The sequence below is a fragment of the Panthera onca genome, chromosome D3 (genome assembly GCF_046562875.1).
Source record: "Panthera onca isolate mPanOnc1 chromosome D3, mPanOnc1 haplotype 2, whole genome shotgun sequence".
In the NCBI taxonomy this organism is placed as follows: domain Eukaryota; kingdom Metazoa; phylum Chordata; class Mammalia; order Carnivora; family Felidae; genus Panthera; species Panthera onca.
In genome coordinates this window covers 15,468,852-15,494,373 of record NC_138350.1, presented here as the reverse complement: position 1 = coordinate 15,494,373, position 25,522 = coordinate 15,468,852, and the positions used below count along the sequence as shown (strand labels likewise).

The following is a 25,522-nucleotide window of genomic DNA, read 5'->3' as shown; positions in this document are numbered from 1 at the left end:
CCTTCCCTATTTCATTTATCACGTATGTGATTCCCAGTGCTCTCGGTGACTGGATGCTAGGGGAGCCCAAACTTAACACATCCAGGACTGAGCTCTTCCCTTCACTTGAGTCTTGCTCTTCCCCAAGGCTTCCCCATCCACCCAGATCAGAAATGTGGATGTCACTCGGCCCGCCTGTTCTTCTGCCCTCCTTCCCCAAGCCCTCACAGCCAACCCACCACCAAAACTCTCTCCAAAGAGAGACCCCAACAATTCCTTCCCCTCACTGAAAGGGCCTGCTGACCGGCAGTCACGAGATAGAGCTTAACCACATGCAAAAGAATGAAGCTGGACCCCTGTCTCACTCCATGGACAAAAATGAACTCATTGGATCAATGTCCTAAATGTTAGGAGCTAAAACTACAAAACAATTAGAAGGAAAGATAAGGGTAAATATTCATGACCTCAGACTTGGCAGTGGATTCTTAGATTTGACACCAAAAGCACAAGCAATTTAAAAAAAAAAAAAAAAAGATAAGTGGGATTTATGAAAAGTAAAAATCTGTGTGCAAAGGACATTATCAAGAAAGTTAAAGGGGGCACCTGGCTGGCTGTATCAGTACAGCATGTGACTCTCCATCTAGGGGTGTGAGTTCAAGCCCACATTGGACATGGAGCTTACTTAAAATAAAAAAATTTTGGGGCGCCTGGGTGGCTCAGTCGGTTAAGCGGCCGACTTCGGCTCAGGTCATGATCTCGCGGTCCGTGAGTTCGAGCCCCGCGTCGGGCTCCGTGCTGACAGCTCAGAGCCTGGAGCCTGCTTCAGATTCTGTGTCTCCCTCTCTCTGACCCTCCCCCGTTCATGCTCTGTCTCTCTCTGTCTCAAAAATAAATAAAACGTTAAAAAAAAATAAAAAAATTTTTAAGTGAAAAGATGGGGCCGCCTGGGTGGCTCAATCAGTTAAGCGTCTGACTTCGGCTCAGGTCACAATCTCCCAGTTCATGAGTTCAAGCCCTGTGTCGGGCTCTATACTCACAGCTTAGAGCCTGGAGCCTGCTTCAGATTCTGTGTCTCCCTCTCTCTCTGCCCCTCCCCCACTCATGCTCGCTCTCTCTCTCTCTCTCTCTCTCTCTCAAAAATAAACATTTTAAAAAAATAAAAAATAAAAATAAATAAAAAGTGAAAGACAGCCTACAGAAGGGGAAGAAATGTTCACAAACATTTCTGATACTAAACCCCTGGTAAGGGTTTAGGTTCCCAAATATATAAAAAACTCTTAGCAACTCAACAACAAAAAGACAAACGACCCAACTAAACAATAGACAAAGAAGAGATACAACAGGCCAAAAAGCACATGAAAAGATGTTCAACACCCCTGGTAATTAAGCAAAGGCAAATCAAAACCATAATGAGATACTGCCTCACATCTATTAGGATGGCTTCATTTTTTAAAAATTTAATGTTTATTTATTTTTTGAGAGAGAGAGAGAGGAGAAGAGGCAGTGAGAGAGAAGGAGACACAGAATCCAAGGCAGGCTCCAGGCTCTGAGCTGTCAGCACAGAGCCTGACACAGGGCTCGAACTTGTGAACCGTGAGATTATGACCTAAGCCGAAGTCGGACACTTAACCAACTAAGCCACCCAGGTGCCCCATATTAGGTTGGCTTTAATAAAAATAAAAATAGTAAACAGTAGGTGTCAGCAAGGATGTAGAGAAATAGGAACCCTCATACATACTGGTGGGAATGTAAAATGTTCAGCCACTGCAGAAAACAGCTTAGTGGTTCCTCGAAAAGTTAAACATAGAGTCACCATATGACCCAACAATTCCATTGCTAGGTATATACCCAAAAGAATGAAAAACAGGCAGTTGGGGTACCTGGTGGCTCAGTCAGTTAAGCATCGGACTCTTGATTTGGGCTCAGGTCATGATCTCACGGCTCATGAGATCGAGCACCTTGTCGGGCTCTGCACTGATAGCGTGGAGCCTACTGGGGCTTCTCTCTTTCTCTTCCCCTCTCTCTCCCCCTCCCCCATGCTCTCTCTGTGTCTCAAAATAAATAAATAAACTTAAAAAAGCAAACAAACAAACAAGGGGCACCTGGGTGGCTCAGTCGGTTGAGCATCCAACTTTGGCTCAGGTCAATCTCACGGTTCGTGAGTTCGAGCCCCACATCAGGTTTGCTGCTGTCCGTTCAGACCCTGCTTCAGATCCTCTGTCTCCCCCTCTCTCTCTGCCCCTTCCCCGCTCATGCTCTCTCTCTCTCTCAAAAATAAATAAACATTAAAAAAGAACCTTAAAATATTTTTTTTTAAATAAAAAATAAATTAAAAAAAAACCCAGAGACTCAAACAGATAATTATTTACTGATGTTCATAGCAACATTATTCACAATATGGCAGAAACAACCCAAATGCCTTTCAACAGATGAATGAACAAGTTATGGTCTATCCATACAATGGAATATTATTCAGCCATAAAAAGGAATGAAGCACCCATGCATGCAATTTGGATGAACCTTGAAGACATTACGCTAAGTGAAAGAAGCTAGACACAAAAAGTCACATTTATAGGATTCCTTTTATATGAAATACCCAGAACAGGCAAATCCACAGGGACAGAAAGCAGGTTCCCAGAGACTGGGGAGGGAGGCAGGGAGTAATGGCATAATGAGTATGGAGTGTTCTTATAAGGTGATTAAAAAGTTGAAATTAAGGAGGAGAGCCTGGGTGGTTCAGTCAGTTAAGCGTCAGACTCTTAACTTCGGCTTATCGGTTAATGAGTTTGAGCCCCACATCAGGCTTTGCACTGACAATGCGGATCCTCTGTCTCCCTCTCTCTCTGCCCTGCCCCCACTTGTTTTCTCTCTCTCTCTCAGAAACAAATAAGCTTTTTTTTAGAAGTTGAAATTAAGGAGAGATGTTGGTTGCAAAACATTGTGAATGCATCAAATGCCACTACATTGTGCAGGAGGAGAAGGAGGAGGAAAGGAAGAAGTGTTGTTTCCCCTCCCCTTGAATCAGGCTAGTCTTGGGACTGGTTTTCACCATTAGGATGCAGCAAAAGTAATGTTCTGAGACTTTGAGCCCAGGCCTTAAAAATCATGGCAGCGTCTTCTTGGAAGCCACCTGCTACTCTGTGAGAAGCCCGAGCCCCATGGAGAGGCCCACATGGAGGTGAACTGAGGCCCCGCAGCCAACAGTATGCCCAGCCAGCGGCCAACGCCGACCGCCAGCCATGTGGATGAGGCCATTTTGGAACCCTTGGGGCACCCCTGTGCCCCCAGCCAACACCACATCAGACAGAACTGCCCTGTCACCCCCACAGAATCATTTAAAAAGTTGTTGTTTTAAGCCACAGAGTTTTGGGGTGATTTAGTACACAACAACACATAACCGATTCCACTTCTGCAAACATCACGAGGCCACCCATTGCTCTCCACCCCCACCCCCAGCACCCCTAGGCCAAGTCTCTCTTCTCCCTCCAGGCAGCCACCTCCTCACTGTCTCCCCACCTTCAGTTCAGCCTCTTGGGGTTCCCCCTCCTCCAAAGCCAGAGGGACTTCTAGCCCCCAAGCACATTCTCTCAGCCTTCCAGATAGCAGCCAAGCCCCTTAGTGTGGGCAGCAAAGCCCTGAATGACCTGACCCCATCCATCTCTGTAGCTCTGGCCCCCCTCACCCACACCTCCAGCCCCTACTACTCACACTTCCTATGACTCAGCACCACCACAAGCTGTCGCTCTGTCTACAACCCTCTTCCCTGCCACCCTTCTCTCCTGGCTCTTTTTGTCCTTGGGCCTCAGCTCGGACATCGCCACTTCCAGGAAGCCCTCCCTGACCTCCCAGACTGAGTTAGGTACCTCCTCATGATACCTTGTCTCCTTTCTTGGCCTCATCACAGTAGCTGCCTCTGAATTGCTCTTGACATTTTAGCAACCTGTCTCTCACCACACCGTGAGCAATTTCAGGGTAGGAACAAAGTCTTCTTTGTGTTCTCAGAGCCTAGCACAGGTCCGGCACATAGTAGGTCCCCAGAGAAACCCAAAGGAATTAGGTAGTGTGGGCTGAGGGCCACCTCACATCTCATATGGGACTGTGTTGGGGGGTGATCAATGTCAAGGCTGAGAGAGTGGAGCCCTCCCCCATGTGCCCAGCTCCTTACTGCACCAAATGAACAACTTGCCTGTCTCCCCAGGAAAGAGACAATGACATGCAGTGGTTACCTGTAATGAGTTACACAGGTGGGCAGCTCGGGTTTCACATCCTGGCTCTGCTACCTCCTAGCTGTGTGACCCTGAAGAAGTGACTTCACCTCTCTGAGCGCACTCCCGTCATCTGTAAGACAGAGCATGATAATGGCTCCTCATAGGGAGAGATCAATGAGATGATATAGGTTAAAATGCTTAGCACAGTGACTGGCACATGGCAGGCTCCCTGAAATGTCAATTGGTCTGTTCTTGCCATGCTGTGAAGCTAGAGGATCGAGGCCCAGCACTGTGCCTGGCACATGGCAGGCGTTCAGCCAAAGCCTGAAATGAATAAGGAATCTGGTGAGAAAACATGACAATCATAACAGCACACAAGTTCTAACTCATCCAATCTTCGCTACCACTAAAGGAGGTAGGACTATTATTCTGCACATTTTACAGGTAAGGAGATTGAGGCCCAAGAACATGCAGTGTTGGTAAGTAGTGGAGGTTGGATAGAACCTAGATGGTCTGAGTCCTTTCCCCCTTCAACCGCCACCCTAGACTACCTCTCAACACCCAAGGTCTGCTTCTCCTGTCAGCTTGGGCTTCTACCCAGCTTTGTGATTTCAAACACATGAATCTCTCTCTGGGCCTCAGTTTCCCCGCCTGCCAAAAGAGAATCGTAGGAGACAATGTTGAAGGGCACTTTCTATAGGTCTAAGAATCCAGGCCCTGGCCAGCGTCTGGCCGGTGCTGGTGACCTGCTGTCCAGCCAGCCCCAGCTAGGGCAACGTTTTCCATGGGCTAGACTGTCACAGGTGGTCACTGCGTACTGGTGGCTACACTATATCCCCACATTGGGAGGAGCCTGGCCTCTGCTTATTCCTGCCCCCCCCACCCAGGGCCCCTGAGGGAAGCTGAGGCGGCCACCCCCAGATGTCTATTCCTGTCCCTGGCCTAGCGCCGTGCTGGGGAAGCAACAGCTATTTTGAGGCCCTTCTCCCTCCAAGTATAAGCGGTGGGAAGGCGCTGGGAACATCCCGAACTAGGAGGCCGCCCGGCGCAGCCTCACCCTGGATCTGGGCCACACCAGCCCTGTGGCTCTGCCCCTTTTTCCAGCTCTGGCGATGTGATTGCTTCTGATCATAGCCACCAGAGTGGGATAACCCAGGAGAACTGATCCCAAAGGACTTCTGCTAGAGGCTGGAGCACAGGGTGGCTGGGCCTTGCCCTTCGCGGAGAGGACTGGAGCAGCCACAGCTGGACACACCAGCTGGGAGAAGGGACTGCTCTGAGCTTGAAGTTGAGGAAGACAGTGTTCGGGGCAATAATATAAAACTACCCAGCATTGCTTGAGTGCTCGTGATGAGACAGGCCCTGTTCTAAGCACTCGGCATGGAAGGAAGTCACTTAATCCTCATAAAGAGGAAAACATCTCTGAGGTTCAGAAGGTAAGTGATTTGCCCAAGGTTGTACAGATGGTGAGTGGCTGAGTCAGGACTTGAACACAGGCAAGCTGGCCCCAGAGTTCATGCTTTTAACCACTTTTCTTCCCTCTGAACCTTGCAAGCCAAGGGGGCTAAATATAAATTAGGGGAAAGAGCACTGGCTTGAGAGCCAACCCGCCTGCCCCCGCCATGTCATTCCCAGTCATGTAGCCTGGCCAGACCATGTGGTGAGGCCTGCAAACGTCCTCACCTGCAAAATGAGGGTGATATCATCCACTTCCAGGGTTGAGGTAAGGATTAGTAATAACACGCTTTAAGGCCTGCGGCTCAGAAACTCCTCTGAATTATGAAACTAACATATGCCCATGGTAACATAGTCTGGTACAAAAGGGGTCCCAGTAAAAAGGGAGTTCCCCTCCTACTCCACATATTCAATTCCTCCCCCCAGAGGCCACCATCATCAATTGCTTTTGTATCACTTTGTGGAAATTCTCCATGCACAGAAAGACAGAAGTTCTATCGGATAGTGATTTAGAACATGGACTGTGGTACTGCCGCTTACTAAGCACGTGAAGCATGGGCAAGCTATGTGTTCTCTCTGGGCCTCAGTTTCCTCACCTGGAAATTAGTTAATAAAATTAAGTTCCTAGTTTAAAGGGCAGTTGTGGGGGTTAAATGAGTCAATCTATGTAAAGTGTTTAGAACACTCTCTGGCACATGTCCAATACAATACACATACAGTGGATCCTTTCTGATAGACACTGAGATAGGCTTTTGCACAAACAACGCCGCAAGATGCATCCTCATTCACCTGTCATTTGGCACAAGTGCGAGGATCTCTGTGTGATAAATTCCTGGCGGAGAAACTGCTGGGTCAAACAGTAGTGCCCTTGTAGTTTCAATTAATTGTTGGATGAGTGAGCCCCCGCAGCAGGCTGGGGAGAGGGGGAAATGGTCCACAAGGCAGGGAAGATGAGCGAGGAGTGAGATGCAGTGCTCTGTCTCTGAGGTCCAGAGAGGGCCATGTCTGAGGGATGCAGCCTCAAGGATGCAGCAGTTCCCTAGGCCCCTGGTCAGGCAGATGGAGGGTTTAATTTCATCCAGATTGTTCCCATAAAGGTTTTACAGGGAATTGGTTGATTGGATTAGAGGAGCAGGAGCCCCTAATGAGCAGCAGCTGCTTAGCAAAATGTCAAAGCAGATACAATTTTCCTTTGCCACTATCCACCATGGCAGCATCCAGGCTCTTGATAGGGACCCCTGGATGCCAAAGTCCCTTCAGATCAACGCCCTGATTGGGTTCACCTTCTCTGAACATCCTTCTAGGTCACAGACATCCCAGAAGAGGTAGAGAACAGGGGGTTAAGAGCACAGGTGTGGGGGTAAGACAAAAGGTCTTTAGTCTGCTGAAATTACGGCATGACCTTGGGCAAGTCATTTGCTCCCTGAACGCAGAGAAGAACGTGACCCACCCTCGCAGGGTTGTCCGGAGGACTAAATGAAGTCAAACACGACGTGCTTACACGGTGCCTGGCACACAGTGAGAGCCTAAGACATGCAAGGGCAGAAGATCCCCAGGAAGACTAAAAGCAGCTACTCTGGACCCCACCCCATAAGCCCCTGGGACACCGTGCACAGTGGTAGCTTCCCATCCCCTATGTAAAGAGAGCGTTTTAGCAGTTGCCTCACCCACGTCCTAGGGAACTTCCAGATGCTCTAGTCTGTGAAATGGGACTTGTGACTTATGTTTCCAAGTAAGTTTTAAAGTTCTTGCCAAAGCTAATATTCCATCTTGTGTCTGATCCAAAAGGGCAAAATGAGGGTGGGAACTCTCAAATGAGAAGGAAAAAAAAGACACTTGGAGAAAGTTTCCCAAGCACCCCCATCTTCCCCTCGTTTGTCTGGTCCGGGACCTACTCTTCAGAGAAGTCCCGGGGAAACAACAGCAAGTACCTCCACTGCTCCAGGAAGAACCTGAATCAGGTAAGCGCACAGGTTCGGGGTCCAATCACGATTAGCCTACTTGGGCCTGAGCCTTGTGCCCAGGAGTTCGAGCCTCAGCGCCCTTCCTCACCTGTAAAGTGGGGAGAATACTGGCTCTGTGGGAGAGATTCGAGGCGAGACTGCGGGTGAGCGCCCCGCCCCTGCCGGGCTGACCTTCCGCACCCCGCACCCCCGGGGCACATATGCGTCGCGCCCCGCGCGTCCGCCGCCCGGGAGGAGGCAGCCGCCCTCCACGCCTCCGGGGGCGGATTCCCTAGCGGCCTCCCGCGCCGCGCGGCGGGGACCCGGGTGATTGCAAACAGCCGCCGGCTTCATTAGGAGACGTGTAATTAGCGGCTGGCGGAGCCGGAGCCGGCACGGGCTAATTACCGCGGGGAGCAGGCTGCACCGCCCACGCCGCCCGCCCCCGCCGCCGGGCCACCGTTGGTGTCTGGACCCTCGTGGGGCGGACAGAGGAAACGGACCTGGTCCGGAGGAGGGGAGGCCCAGGACGGCCCCAGTGTGCCGGCTCCGGGGGCTACGCCTGGGCGGAAGGCTAGATCATTTTCACTCAAAATTGCGTGTACTGTGTGCACCCCCCGTGCCAGGCGTTTTGCCCCCGTTATCTCGTTTATCTCATATCCACCCTACTGCGAGGAACCATCGTCATCCTGCGGCACAGATGAGGAAACTGAGGTCTAGGGACATGAATTAAACTCCCGGGCAGCACGTGGCTGGAAAATGGAGAGGGAACAGACAAAACCGTGCACCGGACAGCGGACAGCAGCCAGATAGACGAGGGCAAGGACTCGAGTCGGATGGCCTTGGGTTCGAATTCTAATCTAGCTCCTTCCTGGATGTAACTTTGGTCTGAGCCCCAGCTGCATCAATAAAATGGGCGTGATGTTGGGATTAAGTGAATTGAAAGCTAGGAAGTATTGGGGGAATTATTTTAGGGACGCGAGCGGAGTGGGCGGGAGGGGGGCGGTGCTCTGAGGCTCTTTTTCTATTCAGCGCACAACAGGCCTCTGACGCCCCCTGCTGGCCAAATGGGGACGCTGGCGAGACCTTTTGGGGATAAACAGGTTGTTCTTGGAGGAGGAAAGGTAGCAGAAGACACAGGTCCCCCAGCAGAGCCACTGCCCTCTCGCCTCCCCTCCACCCCTTCCTTCCTCAACATGCCTCCTTTAAGGTGGCGAGGAGTTGAGAGATGGGGAAAACTGAGGATTCCTTCCAGATTTTGCAAATAAATGGCCTCCCTCCACGGACCTCACAGGGCCAGCCAGTTCCACAATTCTACAAACAGGAATGAGTATTAAGACCAAGGTACAAAGCTGTGCACCAGAGTACCGGGTCTGACAAAAAAGTCTGGGACTAATTTGAATGTCTGTCATTGGAATAGTGACCATTTTAGCACTGTTACATCCAAACAATGCAATACTGTGCAGCTGAAAAATAACATTGCATAATGGCTGACATGAAAATATAGTCAAACAGACTGAAACTTAAAGACATTAGGTTTAGCAAAAGGAGACACACACACGTGCTGTTGGATATCCATATAAAGTTCAAGTACAGGCAAAGCTTATGAGAGAAGTCAGAACAGAGGCTACTTCTGGGAAGGTTTTAGAAAGCAAGGAAATTTCTTAGGTATGGAAATGCTCCCTCTTAATCGGGGTGGTAGTTACAAAAGTCAGTCTAGACATATGTAAAAATTCATTGAGCTTTACACTTAATATGTACATTATACATGGTATACCTCAATAATACAGTTGTAAAAAAAAAAGCCATAAAAAGTGCTAAACACTTCGACCTTTTTTTTTTTTTTTTTGCATAGATTTTTAAATGTTTGTTTATATATTTTGAGAGAGAGAGGGAGTACAAGCAGGGGAAGGGTGGGGAGAGAGGGAGAGAGAGAGAATCCTAAGCAGGTTTTGTGCTGTCAGAGGAGAGCCCACCTCGGGACTCAATCTCACAACTGTGAGATCATGACTTGAGTCAAAATCAAGAGTCAGATGCTCAACTGAGCCATGCAGGCTGCCCCTTGATCCTATTCTTAGTAAGAAAATAAAAGGAAAAATATAATTTAACATAGGGCAGCAGTTCTGTTTTTTGTGTCAGGACCCCTTTACATTCTTAAATTTATTGAGGATCCCAAAGAGTTTTTGCTTTTGTAGGATATATTGATACTTACCATTGATACTAAAACTGAGAAATGTGAAGATTTCAAGTGCATATGAACAAAATAAAACTGAGAAATGTTTAAAACAATACAAAATCCCATTAGCCATCAGAATGATGCCAGCACATGTCACATAGTCTCTGGAAAACCTTACTGTCCACTCTGAGACAGTGAAAAAGGCAAATAACATCTTAGTATTATTATTAAAGTATTTGACCTTGGGGACTCCTGAAAGGGTCTCAGAAAATCCAGTGGTCCCTGGACCTCACTTTGAGAATTACTGGCACAGGGGGAAAGAGCAGGAAGAAAATACACTACATGATAAATTATTCGCTCTCAGTGCTGGGATTATAATTTATTTTTATTTGCTTCTTTGTACTTTTCTGTTTAAAAAAAGTAAAATGTGGGGCGCGTGGGTGGCTCAGTCCCTTAAGTGTTCCATTTTGGCTCAGGTCATGGTCTCGCAGTTCCAGGGTTCAAGCCCCACGTAGGGCTTGGTGCTGACAGCTCAGAGCTTGGAGCCCGGGAGCCTGCTTTGAATTCTCTCTCTCTCTCTCTCTCTCTCTCTCTCTCTCTCTCTCTGCCCCTCCCCCACTCGCGCTCTCTAAAAAAAGTAAACATTAAAAAAAAAAAAGTAAAATTTAACGACCAAGGGTTGTTTTTGCAAACAAAAACCAAGACAGTACACCCGTCTCCATAACATTGTTGAAAGACCCAAACAGTAATAACATATTTGGCTGTAATAAAAAATTAAACTGAGCTCTAACCTGAAACTAAGGGTCCGATTTCCCGTGTCAATCCCAGGCGTGTAAGTGCAGGGTCTTGCCCTCTTAAATTCCACCGTCTAGTTTAGGGAGTGAATATAAATGCATACACAACTGTATTGCAAGGTAACAGAAAGCAGACATCCCGAGAGTCCCAAATGCAGCAGCTGCCTCCTACACAGATTTGCAAACTCCGGCGTGGAGCAGAACCACCCAACGCAACCATACACCACGGAACCGCGGACCTCAACCACGGAATACCTAAACCTCAACGAGGCAGTCCAGCAGGGCGCATGCGCCCTCCAAACGTTTGCGGGAGGTGGGGCTTAAGGGAGACTGACATTGGGCTCGGCCTCCCAACACTCTAGCCCCGCCTTCTTACTCTGCTTCCCTCTCTGAGTGGCTGCAAGATTACGGAAACTAATTTCCCATTTGCCGCCAGCGAAACCGACATCCGCTTTGGGCGTAGGGCAGCCGGAACAGAGACCGCCATGGTGCGATTCAAGCACAGGTAAGCGGCGGCGGCTCGACAAATCCTGCCCTGTTAGGTCCTCGCGGCCCCGGCTCCACGCTCACTTCCCTGCTGCCCTCCGCAGGTACCTGCTTTGCGAAGTCGTGTCTGATGACCCCCGCTGCCGTCTGAGTCTGGAGGACCGAGTGCTGGGCGGCCTCGTACGAGACACAATCGCTCGCGTGCACGGGACTTTCGGCGCCGCCTCCTGCTCCATCGGCTTCGCGGGTGCGAGGGTGCTGGGGAACTAGGTGGACGGCGGGTTTGGGAGGGAACGGGGGTGGAAAGGGAGAAGGAAGGGGTAGGAGTGACCGCAGGAGCTTCCAAGCTGATACACAATCCTCACTGTACGATATCGTCCTCTTGAGGCCACTTGAAGCCTGAGCCGGAAGTCTGAACGAGTCCGAAGTTAGGCAGAAAGCTAAAAGCGGGGGCGCCTGGGTGGCTCAGTTGGTTAAGTGTCGTCGGACCTCAGCTCAGGTCATGATCTGACAGTGAGTTCCAGCCCCAGGTAGAGCTCTTGTGCTGACAGCTCAGAGCCTGGAGCCCCTGCTTCGGATTCTGTGTCTCCCTCTCGCTGCCCCTACCCCGCTCACGCTCTCCCAAAAATAAGCAGTAAAAAAAATTTTTTTAAGGAAAAAAAACTAAAAGCAGAAGGCGATGGGGCTTGGGGCAAGAATCTCCTTTGCCTATTTGACATAGTATATTGGGGGATTGCGATTGAATTAAGCAGGATAATGAGTTAAATGGGGGAAGACGTGTATAGTTCCGAGAAAGCTGTTTGTTACATTGACATCCTATGGTGGGAAAAATTGTCAAAATTACCTCCAAAAAGCCCTTAATAGTACAGGCAGGTATAGAACTCATAATTGTGTGTATCTAAATGAGGAAGAGGATTCTTCCCACAGCAAGTTTTTTAAATTCGTTCCCTCCTTTACCCTGTGCTCAAAATTGAATACTGGAGAATCACATGCATGCAGACAGGCACAATTCTACATCAGGTCATTTGCAGTTGGCTGCTTCAAGACCTACAGAGCCCAGTTGCAATAGAACCACCTTTCAGCCAAGAGTTTTCTCTGAGGAAGGTGGATCTCTGCTAGCCCCAACCTCACTTATCAGTGATTTAGAAGAGCATTTATAATTCTGAATTCATTCACCAGTTCCGAGTGGTGTGCAAAGCACTGGATATGGTTTATCCCCTTTCCATAAATGAAGGTGTGTTCTAAAGCTCTTTTCCTTTAGGAATTTGTTTTTACCCACTTGATAATACATCCCAAGTGCCACTGCCTGTCACCTAGTAGACTCTCAATTAGTCTTAAGATTTTTAAGTGAATCCAAAGTCTCCCAAAATGATTTTGTTCCCTGTAGTGCGATACCTCAATGCCTATACTGGAATAGTGCTACTTCGATGCCGGAAAGAATTCTACCAACTCGTGTGCTCAGCTCTTCCTTTCATCACATACTTGGAGAACAAAGGACACCGTTACCCGTGTTTTCTTAACACTTTGCACGTGGGAGGTAGGGGTGCATATGGTATGGTTGCTGATTTCTAATACTAACAGGTTCAGGGTTCAGCCTTGACAGCGGGTGGGTCTTCCTGCTATCCTGCCAAGAACAAGACGTTTTCACCTAGCTTGGAAAGACTTGAAGCAGACACTTTTCACAAGCTGTTGACCACAAAGCTCTTTCATGTGCCAGGTACAATCCGAACATGTCAGAAGTTCCTGATTCGTTACAACAGGAGACAGCTATTGATGTTATTGCAGAACTGCACTGATGAAGGTAAGCGACATTAGCCCAGTGCCCACTGAACAGTAACTAACCTGAGTAAGAGGTCACTCCCAAAGACCTCTTTCATCCCTGCTGTCTGCCTTTCCAGGAGAGCGGGAAGCTATCCAGAAGTCTGTCACAAGAAGCTGTTTACTAGAGGAGAGGTCAGATGAGGAGCAGCTTTCAGATAGTGGCAGTGAGGAGCCTTCTGAAGCAATGGAGTGAATTTCTGCAGGCTATGCTGTGCCCAAGATTCAGGGCCCACTTGTTGGAACAGGACATTTTGGGAGGCAGCAGCATCTACTACGGTTTCCCAAACTGGATGACTGCTGACCAGAGGCCAGGTTATCAGCTTAAAATGGAGGACGTGTTCACTTAAACTGAAGTCACTTTTACCTACTAGTGCCTGGTTAAGTGGTTCTGCAGGTGAAGCCCCTGTGGTTACAGACATCTCTGTATCTAATTGCCTGGCCAGAGTAGGTTTAATAAATGTCCTTGGCTTCTGTAGCATTTAGCTTACTTACGTTCAAGTTTGGCCAGGTCTCCTTCCCCCTCAACCCCTGGCCTCACTGGGAAGACTGGCTCCCCTATAGGATAGCAGATGCATAGCCCCCCACTTGAGCCCTGTGCCCCAATCCCTAGGATGAACCCTAAGTATTCCAAGTCACTCAGAGTAAGTGTATTGGTGAGACACAGCCAGTGAACTGGTACAAATTTATAGCTGGTCTCAGTCCTGACCCACAGGGCCTTAAAAATGCCAGATTCCTTACCAATAATAATCAGGTAACAGGATGACAGTTTTTGCACTTTTCTTGAGGGGGAACAAAACCTAGCCTTGCCTGACATCACTACAAAGCCAAGCAGCAGTTGCCAACTTCCAGTAGTTTTCTGCAATTCCTCCCTTCCCTACTGTCTTTCACCTGACAGGTACCTGAAAACCCGTGACCCTGCCAGACTCACAGAAGCAGGAAGGTTTTGATCTACTACCTACTAATGACATTTCTAGGATTTTTTTTGAATAAAACATGTTATTCAGAGTCCCTTACACATTTAACAGAAGGATTTGTAATTTTTGTTTCAACATGTCCCCTCATTTTCAGGGCTGAAACACACTCATCCACCCAGGAGAGTTCCTATTCCAGAATTTCTGAACCTCTTCCTTTTAAGAATGACGGGTTAAAGCTAAGCCCAACTCAAGAACCCTTTGGGCCTGACACCAGGAGAGACATTGCTCCATGATAAGAGTGCTCAAACTTCTAGTGTTGTTACTTTAACCTATTTAAGGGGGAGCCTGGGTGGCTCAGTCAGTTAAATGTCCATCTGACTCTTGATTTTTTTCAAGTCATGTTCTCAGGGTTCGTGAGTTCAGGCCCCCACTGTCAGGGACTGTGCTGACAGTGCAGGGCCTGCTTGAGGGATTCTCTCTCTCTCTCTCTCTCCCCTCTCCCACACTCTCTCAGAATAAACTTTAAAAAAAAAAAAAAGTCTTAACCTATTTAAGAGGTATGTCTATCTAACCTATAATGAACTTTAAAAAACCAGAAAGTTCGCATTGCTTGTGCAAGTGATTTATTGCAACTATTTGCCTTCACATTCTACTATACCTAGAGGTCACTTTATTAAGCAGCAAAATAATTCACATCACTCAAATTCAGCTGAAACCAAGGCATAGACTGCTTCAGACAAAAGGAGGCAGCGGGTACCCCACCGCTTTCAAACCTGCCCTACTCTGCCGCTCCTACAACTGAGGCCACTGTCACTTTTAACAGGCTTGACCTAAAAGTTGGCAGGTTCCAGGCCTTCTTTAGTGACAATTACACCTTTCCTTGCCAAACAGAAGCCACATTCAAGAGGTGTAAAACCCTCCATCACATATGTAAGCAACCCAGGTCTGGCACCACAGCTGACCATTTCTCAGAAGAAAAACTGCAATTCAGGCTGGGTATCCTAAGTCTGTTTTATTCCCATCCTTCTGTTTCTTTAACAAGAGGAGAACTAAACAGGAAAGATTCAACTGTTTTTAAAAGACACACTGATAGGTGTGTTGAAGCCATGATGCCCTGACATGTCAGTAGAACAGTGCTAGAACACTCTGGTTTGGGCTGCTCTGCGGGATGTTGAAGGAACTCAAACTTATTTGGGTTGAGAAAAACTAATTACATGGGGCAAAAAGACTAACCTGGTAACAAACTAAAAATCTTGGCAGGAAGAGAGATCTCTTGTGTGTCAATACTTTATTTTGGTGTAAAGACGGGAAGCTGGAAAATACACTGTATTTAAAATTTTCTTGGTTCCCCCTCACGCTGTGGAAACCCCCTCCCCCCAGAGCTAATCTGTTCAAACTCAAATACTTAAAAATTACAGCAGCAAAACAAAAGCACAGGAAAAAGAAAACCAGATGGAGAAGGTAGCCGGGGCCAGTAGTGTCACTTGGTGTGGACGACTGAGGTGCTGAACAGGAGCTTTTGTTTCTGTTTTTTTCTTTTCTTTCCTCCTTTCTCTTCTAAATGGAAACACAGAAAGAACTTGCTTAGAATGCCATCCCCTTACCCCAGCCAGTTTCGTCCCGGAGAGTCTCAGAGTGGCAGTTAAGGTTCTAGGATGAAGACCCCCCTGGATCCAGATACCAGTCCTTGCACACTCCAGGGATCTGGGCAAGTCACTTTACATCCCTAGACCCGTTTCCTCATCTGTAACATAGTCCTACCCATTTAATATGGTCGTTGGGAGAATAAAATGAGCACAAGGCTAGGTAGGCACAGCAAAGGCACACCGCGAATGCTAGTGATCTTGTCTAACTGAATACTACAGAGTGGCGTGGGCTTCAAGCCTGACTTCTCCACCTATTGGCCACCTTCTACCAAACTCAGGATTCTAAAATCTACTCTCCACTACGTCTTAGAGGGAAATTTCACAGAATTTCAGAAATTCACAGAAATTTCAGAATTTCACAGCTGGGCCTCAACAGTTAATTTGGGGTGGCAAAAACGTCCTAGCTGACATACTAAATGGACTATTAGCTGACATGAGCATGTGAGCCTAGGGGCTCAAGAGAAAAGTGCCTGACTAATTAGTGATGCCCACCACTGGATCCAGGTGGGAATGACAACTCTGTACTGAGCACTCCGTTTCTTTGCCTTTACCAGAGAGGGGATCTGAAGTAGCTGGTGTGTCCAGTTTCATGAAGGCTGCTTCAATAGCTTGGCTGAAGGAATTTTGGAAACTGGGCACAGGAACACGGTCTGAGTTATCACTCTCCCCATCGCTGTCCACAGGAGCAGGAGGAACTAAGCTGTTTTCATCTATAAAATACCAGTGTTAATTTACTTTCTGAAAGGAGCCAAACTCCCCTTCCACCAGAGGGCCATTCTCACCTTTCTTTGGAGCAGTTTTGGGCCACACATCTGCTTTTGCTTTTCCAACTCTCAGCATCTGCCAAGGTGGGAAAGAAGGGAGAGAAGAATTTAAGCAACTGATCCAATTTCTTTCCCAGACTTGTGTCTTGACACTAACTGGCTAAGGGCACAAAGAACTATCACCTCTGGAAAAAAGGATTTTCCAAGTACTTCTCTCCTTAACATACTGTTTCAGTCATGTCCTCTATATCCTGACCAAGAGAACTAGCAGTAAACCCCCAAGGTGGGAAACCAAAGCCTGTGTTGTTCCTTAGGAAACAGATAAAGAACAGTGCATGGACTGACTAGACAAGAGGTTCTTACTCAGACTCTCAAGCTGGGAATCCTGACTGTGTCATTCCCTTCTTCTGGTAAGTTTTTCCTGCTCTTCTTGGGACCCCTAAAATATAAACCTCTTGGAATAAGCAAAACGAACCACCTGGTTATTGAACTCCAGTTACTTAAGGCCAAGAAAATCAATTTAACTTTATCCTAAAACTGCTCCAACAGCTGCCATTACCCTTCAGTCTCTGCTTTTCTAATAGCTCCTTAATTAACTTTTAGATCCAATCATAGACCAGATTCCTCCATGTACAATAAAATCAGAACCATCCCTCCTGCCCCTGAATGAGGAATTCTTTCATCTCAGGTGGCTAAGGCCAGCTTCTTAATTATTGAGGGCCACACGTGTCCTGCAACTCAAAGCAGGCTGAATTTTATCCCTGGAAAACTACCAAGAGACAAGCCCCATGAGATTCAAATAAGAATGCGTCATCCTAAAGTAAGTGTCCCGAAGTGAGGTACAATATTATTCAAATGGAGTTGGGTTGGCAGAGGTTTATTTCACTGAATAACCTTTCTTCATCATGTACCACTTGGATGATCTTTTCCCTCGGTCCTTGGGAGTTAGGGGTCCAAAGAGTATGGAATCTGAATCATCTTAAAAGGCCATTAAAACATCTATCACCTATGTGTTATTCTTGCCATAAATGTTTAAATGTTTAACCTGAATCCACTCATGAAAAAATAAACAGACAAATCCAAACTGCAGGACACTATATACAACAACTGGCCTGGATGCTTCAAAAATATCCATGCCACAGGAAGAAAACAAAGAGAGGCTAGAGAAACTGTTACAGATCACAGAAGACTAAAGAGACTTGACAAACACATGCAATGAGCAGTCTTTTTTTTCGACCGGACTGAAAACAATACAAGACCACTGAGACATGGAGAAATAAGAAATAAGTACTGTATTAGATACTCAATTAGCTGAATTTCTTTTATGTGATCATGACAAATGTGATCATATAGAAGAATATCATTTGGGGGCACTTATCTCGTAAACAGTTGGTGGTAAACTCATTCAGGAGGTCTAATGTTTTCAATACAGTATAACAATAAAAAGAGAAAGCACATATAGCAAAATGCTAACAACGGGTGAACCTAGGTGAAAGGTATGAGCGTTCGTTATGCTATTCAACACTTTTAAGTTTGAAGTTGTTCAACATATAAAGCTGAAAAAAGCAACAGCAATAAAACCTAGTTTAAAAAACAACTTCAGGGGTCCATGGGTAGGCTCAAGTCAGTTAAGCGTCCAACTCCTGATTTCGGCTCAGGTCATAATCTCACAGTTTGTGAGATCAAGCCCCGCATCAGACTCAACACTGACAGCATGGAGCCTGCTTGGGATTTTCTCTCCCCTCTCTCTCTGCCCCTCCCTCTGCTCGATCACTCTCTCTCTATAAATAAACACTAAAAAACAAAAACAAATTTAAGCATTTGACATAATTCCTGGGAACCACTTGCTTATAACTTCTGAAACCTATCAGTTAATACTCAAGATTGCTCTCAATTATTTCTTCCTCCTTGACTTCAGGACTCGACTTACCAAAGTCCAATTCCTGCTTCTATCTCAGCACACACTGAGAGACGTGAGAAACCTCCACTATCACCCGCTCTAAAGAACTGTTAAGCTAATGATCCCAAACTAGCCCCAAAAGGTTAATACTAACTTCTAAAGGGGGTGTTCAGCAAGCTGTCCATCCATCCTCCTCAGTTATCTTAATGCAGGAATACTGAGTGTTTGTTATTTTAAAGGTTAATAAAATGATCTGACATCTCTGCCTCACTGCATCCAAGAGAACAAGATGGGTCACCAGCTTTATGGGAGCCGGCTGAGGAAATCTGGCCAGGGTTTGCTGTGTCTGCCAAACCGGCATGGTCTGATTCAGAAATACAGCCTATGTGCTGCCAGTGTTTCCGTCGGTTTGCAAAGGATACAGGCTTCAGTAAATTGGATTAAGTGAACTTCCTTGAATGGGTCATCCAAGAAACCTACCTTAATGCCATCTTGTTTTACATAAAATAAAAACACTTAAAGAATAAAACAGAACACAAAAAGATCTGACATCAAGTTTCACTAGCCTAGTGTTCCTCTAACTCAGCTGCCCAAGGAAGACAGTTTGGCTAGTTATAGGACAACCAAGACCACCTTTCCCTTCCCAAAGCAAAGAGAAATGGTTTATTATATGTAACAGGTACATACCACCTGAATCAGAAGTCCTAGAACCAGGGACCAGCTGAAATTGGTATCTCCCCAGCCCCTAAAACAACACTTAGTACCCAAGTATTTAATGATCTGTTAAAAAACTAAAGCTCTGATTCTCCCTCAGCTACTCTTGGCCTCTTTCTTTGGGAAGTCTACAATAACATCTGAAACTAAAACTAGAAGATTTCCTCTTAAAAAAAGCTTTCCGTGATTATTACTATCAATACAACATTAGCCTGGAAGTCTCTCCTCCAGCGCAAAGATTTCCAGAAAGTACAAGCAGCAGAGCTCACGTTTAATACCTGTGAACTGCTTCACAAGCAAAGATTTACCTGGGCAAAGGAAGGGAAGGGAGAGTCTTCTTCCAGACTCCCAACGCAGAATGAAGGACTGCCCTGACTGGCAGTCGGTGACAGAGGGGTCAGCAGAAAGTCTGAAAAGAAACCAGAGACCTGATTATATAAGTCGAGTTCCAAGAGAGAAGAGATGAACCCTGAATCAGGTCTAGATAATTACCAGCCCCACCACAAAAAGCAAACCTTGATCCAATTTCAATTCTGCCATGTTCTTATAAAGTCAAGAACATGGCCTATTATTCATACTAGTGATCTAGGGAAACAAAAGTTTAGTGATCACAGTAATACTAGAAAACATGGCAGAATCTATTTCCATGCCAAAAAAAAAAACCCCTTTCCACACCAGCTGACTCTCAAGGCCTAGGTACCGGTATGTCATGGACTGGTTTTATGTGAATGAAAATGTTCTAACAAAAAGATAAAATTTAATCAGGTCAGCCTTTATGTTCCAGCCAGATGGGTATGACCTGCACTATTCAGTTAGCATCCAAAACACACATCCAAATGGACAATATCCAACAGGAAGATGCAAGCTTTCCCCCGATACTCCCCAGGTAACAGTCTTCTCCATCCTTTCTGACCTAGATAGAGTTGGGCATTTCCCACAGGTCTACCCACTGCCCTGATCACTGCTGGAAGGGAGAGGCCTCTATTCACTCTCCCAGTAGCAGGCCCTTCCACAGTCAGCCAGGGCTATTCAGTACTTTCAGTCCTAGGACTATCCAGCTGCTCTTGCTTCAATACATTAAAGCCCATTCCTTCAAAAAAGCTAGTATGTGAAAGCACATACACAACCAATTTTTTATCACAGATAATGTAGTTGATGTTCTGCCATATTCCTCTGTATTTCAGCTCTCTTCTTAGACTAAAAAGCATAATAGTTGTGCATACAGCCCTCAAGATGCAGGTTACAGTCACAGTCCCTGTCACTAAGCCCCTGCCTCAGCCTCAGGTTCCTAATCTGCAAAGTGACAGGCATATGATCATAGCAGTCACCAAGAGCTTTAAATATTCTGCTCTTGGACATTTTATTTAAAATGGCTGGCAGAGGGGCACCTGCGTGGCTCAGTTGGTTATGTATCCAACTTCGGCTCAGGTCATGATCTCACAGTTCATGAGTTTGAGCCCCACATCAGGCTCTCAGCTGTCAGCATGGAGCCTGCTTCAGATCCTCTATCCTCCTCAATCTCTCCCCTGCTTACGTGCTCTCTCCTTCTCCAAAATAATAATAATAATAATAATAATAATAATAATAATAATAATAAATTGATTAAATAAAACACTTAAAAAATCTTTAGAAATAAAACAGCTGGGTCACAGGGAAGAATCTAAGTTTAACTTTCCTGCCATATGAGCTGCCTTGAGGTTTTGAGGTTTTTAGAAAACAGCAGGGTATAAAGTAGTACAGCCAATCAGAAAGGTGAATCAAATGGCAAAAATCTGATGTACCCCAGAAATATATTAACTACCCAAAGTAAGGTTAATCACCTAAAAATCCCACCATACTGAGTAGGTTAGAGTTAACAAATTCAGACACTAGGGCCTTGCTTAAGGTCTGTGGCTGGTGGGCAACTTCATTCTTTAAATCCCAACTCATTTACCTGCTTGGGAACCTGGACTTCTGCTAAGAGGAGACAGGGAGAGGGCACCATGGCCCTCGGTGCTGGTGGGACCCAAAGCAGAATCAGAGGTGCAGGTATAGGAATTGAAGGCAGGAAACTGCTGTAGATTCTCTAGGGGAATGTGGACTTCTGGATCTACAAAGAAAAAAGAAGAGTACAGTAGGGCCATTTAGAATATTCCTCAAATCTTTTCCAACAGTTGTGGATAGTCAATATGAATCCCCCAAGGCTCTAAGGTATGTAAACACACTTTAAAACCCAAATTTATAGTAATTGTCACTTTATATTTTTGTTGATTTTTTGAAATGTTTACTTTGAGAAAGAGAACGTGCACACACACACGTAAGCACAGGAGGGGCAGAGAGAAAGCCCGATGTGAGGCTTCAACTCACAAACTGTGAGATCATGACCTGAGCTGAAGTCTGACACTTAACCAAATGAGCCACCCAGGAGCCCCTATATTTTTTTTTTTTTAAATAAAACCCTTTTTGGGGGCACCTGGCTGGCTCAGTTGGTAGAGCATGCAACTCTTAATCTCAGGGTTAAGTTCAAGCCCCACACTGGGTGTAGAGATCACTTAAAAATAAAATCTTAGGCACGCCTGGGTGGCTCAGTCAGTTAAGCATCTGACTTCAGCTCAGGTCATGATCTCACGGTTCGTGGGTTCGAGTCCCTCATCAAGCTCTGCACCTTCAGCCTGCTTCGGATTCTTTGTCTCCCTCTCTTTCTGCCCCTCCCCCACTCATGCACGTGTTCTCTCCATCCCTCTCTCTCTCAAAAAAAAAAACATTTAAAATAAAATCTTAAAAAGTAAGTAAAAATAAAAAAATCTTTGCTCTGTTCTTAACTGAAGCCAAATATTATACATGATGGTTAATTATATTATTCTATGTACTTGTCTTTGGGTGTTTCTATAATAAAGAAGGTAAAATTAAAAAAGCCCCTGTACCTGAAACATCAGTTTTTTTCAATTATTTAGGAAATGTGCCAAATACCTACACAGCATTGGGACCCCAGTTATACACTTATCCCAGTTGGAGAAGTAAAATTTATGTTCACCACCATAAACATGTAGTCAAAACAGTGAAGTCCTTTCCCTGGCTGAGGACTCGATTCTTTGTTTTCTGGAGGATAAGTAAGTACACTCTCATGTCACACTAATCTCCTGGATTCAATGAAGCTTATGTTGAAGAAGCAGATCAAAAGACTCTGTACTTACATGAAAGAGCTCTTAAATCTAACCTCCTGCATAGATTTCCTAGTTTGTCAAGGTTTCTACTATATCTTACTCTCTTGGCAGACTTGCGGTATACAGAGGTCTCCTTTAATAGAGTCAACGGTGGGATCAATGTTCCATTCAGAACACACAGGAGACAATTATCCCCTAAATTCAGCAGATCTCCAATTGCCTTCCCCAGAACAGGTTTTCTCACCTACTATACCAAGGATGAATTTAATCTCATTCCTTATTAAAAGCTATGAACTTTGACCCCCATTAATTCACTTAATTCTCAAGTCTATGAACGAAGTACTCTCATGATTCACATTTAAGAGCTAAAAAAAAAAAAAAAAACAACAACAACAAAAAACAAGTGGCAGAACTGAGATGTGAACCAAATAGTCTGGCTCCTGGGCCCAAGCACTGAGTATCTCCATGAGGATGCACAGCTGTACTAGTCTAATAGAGTTTCTGAACTTACACTTGCCCTGTTTCTTGTTCTCCTCCATCTCAATCCTGCGCTCCCGGCGGCGTTCCTCCCGAGCCTTCTTCTGGCGCTGACGCTTCCTCTTCTCAATGTCATCTGTGGGATGGTCAGACAGTGAGCAGGCAGACCAAGGACAGCCTGGCCATTAACTCCTCCCAGGTGACTAGTCACTAAGGCCACAAAAGGAGGCAGCTGGCCTGGATGAATGGAGTATGGTATGGAGACTCATGACAGAGCTCCTAAATTCCTCCCATACTGGGTTTCCAATCAGAAGAAACCCTGAGCTTCACTATAAAGAGAAGCAGAGTGGGTGCATTCTTACCTGAGAATATCTCCAGAGTTTCCTTAGAGACCACAGGAGGCTGCAGAGCCAGTTCACAGATGCTGAACTCACAGGTGAGCGGCAGGTGAGAGAGGTATCTATGACGCTGCCGAACATCCTACCGTGGAAAAGGGACCAAAACTCAACTAACACCAGGCCAAACTGTAAGGACAGAGGTTCCCATCCCAGACAGCTAACTCTTTGGGGCTCAAAGAGTAGTGCTCAAGGTATCATCATTTTGCAAAGCCAAACAGAAACCGTCAATTGACATTCAATAAGGTAAATGATCAACCAAAAGCAGTTTTTAGGTTTGTGCTGCACATAAATAAATCAAGCCTGGTAATAAATGATTTAAAGCTGATCAGCTGTTTCTGATTTTCTGGAGCCCACAACTGAGGAGAGAGAACAGGGGAAGATAAAGAGTATTTGTTGGCAAAAAACCTGAGATCCACTGACAATTAATAACTGGGAAGGTGGAAAAAGCAGATTTCCCTACTGAATAAAGCTTGGCCTGAAACAGTAAGAAAAAAAAAAAGCCCATCAATTTCAGTTTAATTTTCTTTTCCATTCTCTTTCTGCATGTTTGATGGAAAGTTTACAGCGTAACAAATTTGTGATCAATATAAGGATAACTCTCAAAGGGCAAAACCTCGCATATATAAATTATCAGGTAATAATTGATAGTATCTGTTAAGCCGAAAAGGTGTTTCAATCTTGTATAACCTAGTATAGAGCCTCCAATAACTCTTCGATTCCTTGGACATTTCTCCCAAGCCATAAGGAAAAAGAGAAAAACAAACTCATCTTGAATGAAAGTGGGAGACATCTATGTTCCCAAACCACAATAAATGAACCTAAAAACAGAGAGCAAGGGGTGACTAACAGAACCCCGACATGGTAAGAGAGCCCCATTTAACCTCTAAAATCTTTGCAGGCACAAAATCAGTGACAAAAATAGACTTAAATACAAAAGCTAAGCTCTTTGAAGAACTGTGAGCATGGGCTGCTCAGGCCCATATCAAAAAGATCAGGTTGATGACACTCCAGAACCGTGCCACAGGGACAAGGCAGGACCTTACCTCAGACATGGAGTAGCCGGCGATCTCCACCACTACTGCCGAGATCTTCTCCGGGCTCTGCTCCAGGCTGCCGTACTCCCTCACAAGGCAGCGCACATTCACAGGGTGCAGGAACATGTGCTGCCCGTCCTCCGCTGAAGACAAGCGGCTCTCTCACACAACAGTCGTGGCCAGTCCTCAAGACAGGGCCCCCCGTACAGCTAGGCCTGCCTCTCCCTCCCCGAGGCCAAAGGCAAAACAGACCCAAGCACTCACATCTAGCAGCAATACCTCCTCCTGCTAAGAGGCCAGGCCACCTTGCTGAAACATCTCCATGGCAACCCAGCCCTCCTCTCAGGAACCCTCACCTTGGTAAAAGTAGTAACAAGGAGAGCCACTCAGGTGTGTGAAGCCTGGCTTGGTGATGGGTTCCTGCTGGCTGGACTCAGTACAAATGGTCCCCTCTCCAAGACTGTCATCTGCTAACTCTGAGTCATCACAGGCTTCAGGCTCCGGTTCAGACACTGCTTCCTCTTCCTCTACCAGAGGGAGAGCAAGAGGACGAGGAGAACCCAGAGAACAAACTTCGGTGGTCTCTTCATCAAAAGCAGACAGATAGTCTAACACACCCTGTTGGGACAAATTCTATGTCAACAGAAAGTACATGTGGCAAAGGTAGACACATGAACCAAGTTCTCTGGAAGGTTTTCTTAGCTGTCACATTCATGGATTTAACATCCCTAGGTAAAGAACTAATAAGCACACGGGAAATACTCATAGTCCCCCCTCCTCTCCCATGGAGAGGCGATTTCACAACATCACCTACCAACTCAACAGCAGCCTTGAGGAACGGCAGCCATTTAGTCTGTAACGGGGTCACACTCACCTTCCTGGGTTGAAAAACGGACTCCTTCGCCAAGGGAGCCATCAGCACCAGTTGTTCCAGAGCAGGCACAACACTAAGGACCTCCCCTCTGCTTTCAGCCAATCCTGACAGAGCCTCTTCCCGAGTCTAAACCACCAGAGAGAAGACCAGAGAAAGCTAAGTTTCTAGAAACACACTTAGTTTGTAGGGCAAGGGCTTACAATGGCCTTTCTCAACAGGAGCAAAAGTTAAAAGGCAACAAGACCCAATAGGAAAAGTACTTAAAATCCTCAATCCTTCAAGGAAACAGGGAGCAAAAAGCACCTGACACCCAAATGGGATGGTATTCTACTTACAATCTGACAGTGACAATACTACACAAAAGTTTCCTGAACAAAAAATCCAAGAACACAGAACTAGTCCTCTAGTTTTTACAAGCTACTCTTAAAGAAAGAGCCCCAGTGCGGGAGGCAGGGGTTTGGCCAACTGCCATCTCAACCTGGACAGCTCTACTTCTATACAGCTCGTCTTCTCTGAAATGCACTTGAACGAATGCTCTGCATTTAATTAAAAACAAAATACACAGGACCTACTAAAGGAAGACTCAGAAGTCAGAAAGACAGGAATTCAAATACCAGCTTCATCTCATATTAGTTATTATGTCCTCAAGCAAATTACCTAACCCATGACTCCATTTCCTCATCCGTGAAAGGGGATAGTTCACACCGGGATATGCAGCTCATGTGACATAAATGTAAGTACAGTACCTTAACACAGGACCGGTCACATGCCAATTACTCAAGATACAAGGGCTTTC

General features: G+C 46.1%; 2 protein-coding genes, 1 long non-coding RNA gene and 1 pseudogene across 3 annotated transcripts in view; 2 read left to right on the top strand and 2 right to left on the bottom strand.

The window, feature by feature from the left end:
• The window catches only part of LOC144613903 (uncharacterized), a 28,270-nt gene extending 17,121 nt beyond the window's left edge, over nucleotides 1–11,149 (bottom strand). The window contains exon 1 of the long non-coding RNA XR_013551351.1: nucleotides 10,553–11,149. This is a non-coding gene — a long non-coding RNA (uncharacterized LOC144613903). The remainder of the gene's footprint in view (nucleotides 1–10,552) is intronic.
• POP5 (POP5 ribonuclease P/MRP subunit) lies at nucleotides 10,996–13,650 on the top strand. The gene is made up of 5 exons (XM_060612459.2): nucleotides 10,996–11,060; nucleotides 11,146–11,288; nucleotides 12,429–12,578; nucleotides 12,759–12,842; nucleotides 12,940–13,650. The coding sequence occupies exons 1-5, from the start codon at nucleotides 11,041–11,043 to the stop codon at nucleotides 13,053–13,055; spliced, it is 513 nt and encodes a 170-aa protein (XP_060468442.1). The 5' UTR covers nucleotides 10,996–11,040; the 3' UTR covers nucleotides 13,056–13,650.
• A 1,397-nt stretch (nucleotides 13,651–15,047) lies between these two features.
• The window catches only part of RNF10 (ring finger protein 10), a 33,279-nt gene continuing 22,804 nt past the window's right edge, over nucleotides 15,048–25,522 (bottom strand). Inside the window, exons 8-17 of the mRNA XM_060612456.3 lie at nucleotides 24,727–24,852; nucleotides 24,209–24,470; nucleotides 23,862–23,995; nucleotides 22,783–22,900; nucleotides 22,455–22,556; nucleotides 20,734–20,889; nucleotides 19,109–19,209; nucleotides 16,205–16,262; nucleotides 15,974–16,132; nucleotides 15,048–15,333 (exon numbers count right to left, since the gene is read on the bottom strand). Coding sequence (XP_060468439.1) covers nucleotides 15,257–15,333; nucleotides 15,974–16,132; nucleotides 16,205–16,262; nucleotides 19,109–19,209; nucleotides 20,734–20,889; nucleotides 22,455–22,556; nucleotides 22,783–22,900; nucleotides 23,862–23,995; nucleotides 24,209–24,470; nucleotides 24,727–24,852 — 1,293 coding nt within the window. The 3' untranslated portion in view covers nucleotides 15,048–15,256. The remainder of the gene's footprint in view (nucleotides 15,334–15,973; nucleotides 16,133–16,204; nucleotides 16,263–19,108; nucleotides 19,210–20,733; nucleotides 20,890–22,454; nucleotides 22,557–22,782; nucleotides 22,901–23,861; nucleotides 23,996–24,208; nucleotides 24,471–24,726; nucleotides 24,853–25,522) is intronic.
• LOC144613902 (small ribosomal subunit protein uS14 pseudogene) lies at nucleotides 18,250–18,669 on the top strand (annotated as a pseudogene).